The sequence below is a fragment of the Echinops telfairi genome, unplaced genomic scaffold, assembly GCF_000313985.2.
Source record: "Echinops telfairi isolate 266 unplaced genomic scaffold, ASM31398v2 ScPeMD7_18;HRSCAF=68, whole genome shotgun sequence".
Taxonomy (NCBI): Eukaryota; Metazoa; Chordata; class Mammalia; order Afrosoricida; family Tenrecidae; genus Echinops; species Echinops telfairi.
In genome coordinates, this window is record NW_022103915.1 from 36,456,721 (window position 1) to 36,463,004 (window position 6,284).

Here is a 6,284-nt window from a genome sequence, read left to right on the forward strand (position 1 = left end):
CCCCGCCACCCATTTCTTTCTCTTTTTTCTTTTTTGAGAAAATAATAATTATAAATTATCAAAGGTTCATGAGGGAGGGAAAAAATGAGGAATTGATACCAAGGCCTCAAGTAGAAAAAATGTTTTGAAAATGATGATGGCAACAAATGTACAAATGTGCTTGACACTATGTTTGTATGTATAGATTGTGATAAGAATTGTATGAGCCCCCAATAAAATGATAAAAAAAGAACTTGGAACTCTTAAGGTAGGGATTGGTCAATGTTGCCATCTCACTGGGCATAAGCAACTCATCACAGAAGCAGGAAGGGGAGAAACTTACTAGTATGGACAAAAAGGAGCCAGGAGTGGAGTGCGTCTTTCGAACTCCAGATCCCTGCACGCTGATTCTCCCTGATCCCGGCACAGGAAGCCATGGCAGGAGCAGCAGCAGAAGCAAGAGCCAGTGTGTGAGAGTAGTGGGTCCCCAGCCCGGGGGCGAGTAACACTGAGCGCATTAGGCCAGAGGCTGCCTTGTGGCGTGGAGTGAACTCCAGGTACTTCGTTGTGGAGCTGGATTTACTGACCCACGGAGCCAGAACTGGGCGCCTTCGGGAATAGTGTGCCCACCGGGCATGTATCTGCAGCGTGCGACACTGCCTAAGCAGGTCATGTGGCCGAGGGGCCAAGTTCCAGAGAGAGCTGGCTGCGGACATGGCAGAGAAGAGGCTGTCCTAACCAGAGGACATTTCTGACGTTAGCGTCCTTAATACACATAATCATTATGAATATGGCCTCTGTGTTCCGTGTGACCACGGCAGTGAATTATTGAACGTGGCCGAGAAGTAGAGAGTGCTGTGGGAAGGATGGTTGGTGTGAGAACTGGTAAGAAGGTGGGAGGGTCTAGGCATTTCTGACCCCAGTCTCCTTAGGAATTGGCCTTGGGCTGGTGATTTGTCCTCCTCTGTCCTAGAGGAGCCGGAGGAGGGCAGGCCTTTTTACAAGGGGAAACATGAAATAAGAAGTCGAGTTTGGCCCTGTCCTTCAGGAGACATGCCACATCCCAGTACTGATTCCTGACATTTTGCAAAGCTAGATGTCGAGTGTACATTTTCACAGCTATTTCTTTTCCCCCAATAGTTTATGAGCAAAGAATTCACATGCCATACAAGTCAAGATCAGTCACATCAAGAAGTGTTGTACAAATGTTTTGAAAATGATGATGGCCACTTATATACAAATGTGCTTGATACAGTTGATGTATGGATTGTTATAAGAGCTGTAAAAGCCCCCCAAAATGATGCATCAAAATTTTTTTATAGCGTTGTACATTCTTCATCACAACCAGTTTTAGAACATTACCTTCAATCTTGTATTCATCGTTATTAACTTTTCATTTCCTCCAACCTCTCTTGCCATACCTCCAATGGACCATCAATCCAGTTACTGTCTCTATAAAGTTACCTGTTCTGAATTTCATATACAGAAAAACATTGCAAAACAAATGAACAACAACAAAACTAATAACTAAGTAAAAACAAAAAAATCCAAAAATAAAATATTATAAACTAGAGCAAAGTTAAATGGACCATAAGGAAGATCAAACCCCTAGTCCACGGTCAGAGGGGCTTGATAGTTCAGGGACTTAATCTACAAGTACTTCCCCTTCACTTAAAAAATAATAAAATGGAACAGTGTTTAAAATGTAAAAGTTTCAAACAGGTTTACATTTTGACCTAATTCCATCTGCCATAATCGACTTTACAGTGGTCTCTGTCTGCTCACAGGGCTATTCCCATCCCTCCACTGTGACCAGAGGGATTCACCGCAGGCTAAATCCATGTGTGGACCCTGAAAATGGATTTTTGTCTTCCACTATCATCCATAACCTTCTGCAAACCAGGTGTTCACAGCCTAAGCTCTGATGCCATTCCCTCCTTTAGATTTGGATGATATGATTTACAATCCTTGGATCACACGGGATGGCATGCTGCTTCCATGTGGACTGGTTGACGCCTCACTTAGATGACAGCTTGTTTGAAAACAAGCCTTTAAGAATCGATACTATTCTTTCTGATAGCCGGGCCTCATCTAGTTTCTTTACTACAAGCAGAGTTATGTCATAAGAACTAATTGTTTTTAGATTAGGGCTGGAATTAAGTGTAAGCCCAAGATTCATTCAGGTACCTGTGGTTTATAAAGATGTCTGGTTCACCTTAGAGACAACATTGTCATTTTATGTTAGGAAGCCTTGTCAATCATCAGCCTGGGGCATCACTTCCCCTGCTATCAAGTCACCATTGACTTATGGTGACCCTATGGGGCAGGGCAGAACTGCCCTGTTTTAGCAACTCTTTCTGTGTAGGAAGATGGATGAAAACAAGGATCTGCCCTTTCCTTCTCAAGCCCCCGTCAGCGAAAAGAGCGAGCACAATGAGCACTACTCGGATGAAGTGAGTATGCCCACATCCAGTGGCCCAGTGGCCCCGCTCCTGCGCATGGGTGCCAGCCAGCCCCCTCCAGAGCACCACGCAGCAGCTGGAAGTGCTGGTCAGATGTATTTGTGGCAGCATAGGTGGAGCCTGAAAATGCACTACTGAATGAAGCGCGTCAGCAGAGTAAGAACTATAAGGCGGGCCAGGCACGTCCATCAAAACCACACGTGTACATGGGAGCAATAGGCACTTCTTCAAAAGTGCATCAGACAGAAGCTTCCCACCACATACACATGCCCTCTGTGAGGAAGGGGCGAGAGAGGTGAACAGGGATACACCAATAAATAAACCAAGATAAAAGGCAGCTAAACAAAACGATGCTACTGCTCACTGTTTATAGCACCCAAAAAGCAGAGGCATGGCAAATGTCCACCAATTGATGGGAACAAAAAACCTCGCTCCTGTGGCTGTTACATTATCTGGTGTCAACTTGAGACTATTAAGAGTATTAAGGGGTGTTTAGCCTGTCAATCAGGTCGCAGCTTGATGACTTCATTTGGAGGCTCTAAGGAGATAAACAGCTCACTAGAGGCCAGTCCCAGACTCTCTGCTTGGATTCCCTCCAAGACATTCCTGATGACAAGCCACATGAAGCTATGCTGATGGAGGCAGAGCCCTGGAGCTGGAGGAGTCACGTGGACACCCACCCCAACGCTGAGATGCTTCCACTGCCATTGGATCCACAAATTTCCACCCATTGGCCTGTGGACTTCCTGCATTTGATGTCTATTGCATGTGTTGCATGAGTCTGAAGAGGAATTTATAGAGTGGTATCAGACATATTGGCTAATATCAGACTTACAGACTTGGTCTTTTATATAAAGCTCTTCCTTATATACATATGAGTCTCCCTGGATCTGTTTCTCTAGTCGACCTGGACTAACACACTGACATTGAGTCGATGTCAGCTCATAGCGACCCTATAGGACAGGGAAGATCTGCCCCGGTGAGTTTGTGAGACTGTAACCCTTGTGGAGTTGAAAGCCCTATCTTTCTCCTAAGAAGCAGCTGGTGGTTTTGAACTGCTGACCTTGCAGCCCAACAGGTAACCGCTATACCACCAGGGCTCTTCAGTGGTTGACCAGACAGACAAGGTGGGGGACATCCCTCAAGCGGATAATGATTCCACATAAGCAGGAGGAAATCCCGTGACACTACAACATGGGGAGATCTTGAAAGCAAGATCCTAGGTGCAAGAAGCTGGGCGCCAAAGACCCCGCCACTGTGTGGTTCCATGTATGTGAAATCCCGAGAGACAGACAGGAGATTGGGGTCTCCTAGGGCTGGGCTGTAGTGTTGGGAGCAAACCGAAAGTGACTTCTAATGGGCTTTCTTCTTGGAGCGTCAAAACTGTTCTACATTTAGATTCTGGTGATGGTTGTGCAATTCAGTAACTATACTAAAAACCATTTCACTGCACACTTTAATTGGGTGAATTCTATGGCAGACCAGTTCCGTCTTAAAGATGGGTTAAATGCACTGGGAATCGAGGAAGAGGATGTTCAAGTGGGTTGTGCTTCCTCTTTGGGCTTCTGGTTTCATATGGGAACCGAGTGAGGTTCACCTACCTTAACCCTGCCCTCAGGCCACTGCCCTCAGACAGTGGGGCCTTGCCTCTGGTCCTGCAGGCTTGAAAACTCAGCATCGGCCTGGGAATAAACTCCAAACTGACAGCCGGGAACGAACCAGCTGCAGGCAGCCCCCCTTCTCCCCTGGTCAAGGAGGCTCGCTCCAGACAGTGCCCGCGCCTCTGCCGGCTCACTGACCGTGCGTTTATCGTCCGGCAGCAGGGTGACCGTCCGAAGGCACGCCCATCCTTCCCAGCTCTGCCAGTCTTAGCCGGGTGGTTTTAAAACACGCTCGGTTTCTCACATACAGTTAGATGGAGGAACTCGGGGTCATCGATAAAGCAATCTACATGGAAGGAACTTAGCACATGGAGAGCCTCCGAAGGGTTGTTCGCCGAGTCTGCCTCCCCAACCGCTTCCCCGGCCCCTCAGACAGACAACCCCCAATAGGAGTGCTGGCTTCCTGTGGGCACTCTGAGAAAACCACAGGATTCCGACACTGGGAACCCCCATGAGATACAGGGTAGACCTGCATGGCTGCTGGCCCAGTTGTTCAGCTCTCAGCTCCTAACTACAAGGTCTGTAGGGTCTGCCGTCGCTTCCATAAAGACTTACCGCTTTGGAAACCCTGTGGGGCAGTTCTGAATCAGAATTGACCGGTGCCTTAATCTTCAGGAAACCAGGTGGCTGGACCTTCCTGCTGCCACACTGTTGGGTGGCTTTGAAACAAGAAGTCTGTGTAGTCCTAGAGACGTGGCAAACTGAGAGATGAGTCCACATTGTGGGACATAAAGCCATAAGCTGGACTATATATTCAGAAACCTTTCCTGAGCTTCTGCTATGTGCCCAAGGAGCCCTGTGGTGCCCTGTGGGTCCAGTGTTGGGCTGCAAACCACAAGGTTGGTGATTCAAACCCACCAGCCACTCAAAAGGAGAAAGATGAGGCTGTCTGCTCCCATCAAGATTTACAGTCTAGGAAACCCTATATAAGGGAAATAAGTCACCGCCATTGAGTTGATTCCAATGCATTGTGACCCTATAGAACAGAGCAGAGCTGCCCCTCTTGGTTATCTGGGCTGTCAGTCTTTATGGGAGCAGACAGCCTCGTCTTTCTCCCTCAGGGCCCCTGGTGGCGTCAAGCTGCCTAGGGTTTGATTTTGGATACGATGTGCCAAACTCACGATTTGGTGCTGAGAAACAAAGTGGATGGACTGGTTTATGAGTCAGGGTTTCTGGGGGCAAGTGATAGAAACCCAGCAGCCAAACAGGAGTGTGTGGGCTCACTAGCTGGGCCGAGTTGCTAGGACTTGCTCTTCTCATCCTTTGTATTATTTTTCCTGTGGGTGGGCTGCTAATACATGGCCTAGAAGGATTTCTCTCTCTTCCCAGCTTTGTGACCTTGGTGGGAGCCCAGAGGAATCTTCTAGCTGGTCCCCAGCCTGTCGAGGAGAGGAGGCATATAGTTAGTCATCATGGGCTGACCTGACAGAGAAGCCAATTTCCTTTCAGGAACCCCACATTTACACCTGAAAGACGGCTCAGCCCATTAGGAGGCTGGTGGCGGTCAGCCACCAGACATTTCAGCTCCAATTGGAAGGGACAGTAAAATCCAAAAAACGAATAAAGCCAAACTCATCCCTATCAAGTCAGTGCGACTCATAGTGACCCTGTAGGGCACGGAAGAACTGCCCCTGTGAGTTTCTGAGGCTGTAAATCGTAACAGAGTACAACGTCTCATCCCTCTCCCAGTGGTGATTTCAAACCACTGACCCTGTAATTAGCAGCCCAATGCATAACCACGATTCCACCAGGGCTACTTGGATGGAAAAATAGTGGTGATTTCTTAGCTAATGGATGACAAACTGAATGACCTGCCTCTTCCTCTGGGCTCTGTCTTCCGTGATGTGGGCTTTATCTCAGACTGGCTTCCTCCAGGATGGGGAGGTCACCATATCACCAGTCAGGACAATACCCAAATACACACAATTTCAGTGCCTATTGCAGGGCCTTCCAACTCATTGAGCCCAACCCAGCCTTCAGGTGAGGAAATGGGTCAAAGACCTCCCAAGGTTTCACATGTAGGCTATGCAAACCCATGCTCGGCTACCAGAGTTCTGGCCTCTGGTCAGCTACTGGTAAATAAGCACTGGATAGAGGCCTTGATGGGTAGCAAACACTCATCACCAAGGAAGCAGGATAACTGTCTCCTGGCCATAAAAGATACCAGCACGATGGAGCCCGG

At 47.9% G+C, this 6,284-nt stretch overlaps 1 protein-coding gene across 1 annotated transcript in view; it reads left to right on the forward strand.

The window, feature by feature from the left end:
• The first annotated feature begins 2,348 nt into the window (after positions 1-2,348).
• The window catches only part of ACTN1 (actinin alpha 1), a 166,974-nt gene continuing 163,038 nt past the window's right edge, over positions 2,349-6,284 (forward strand). Inside the window, exon 1 of the mRNA XM_045288201.1 lies at positions 2,349-2,432. Coding sequence (XP_045144136.1) covers positions 2,349-2,432 — 84 coding nt within the window. The remainder of the gene's footprint in view (positions 2,433-6,284) is intronic.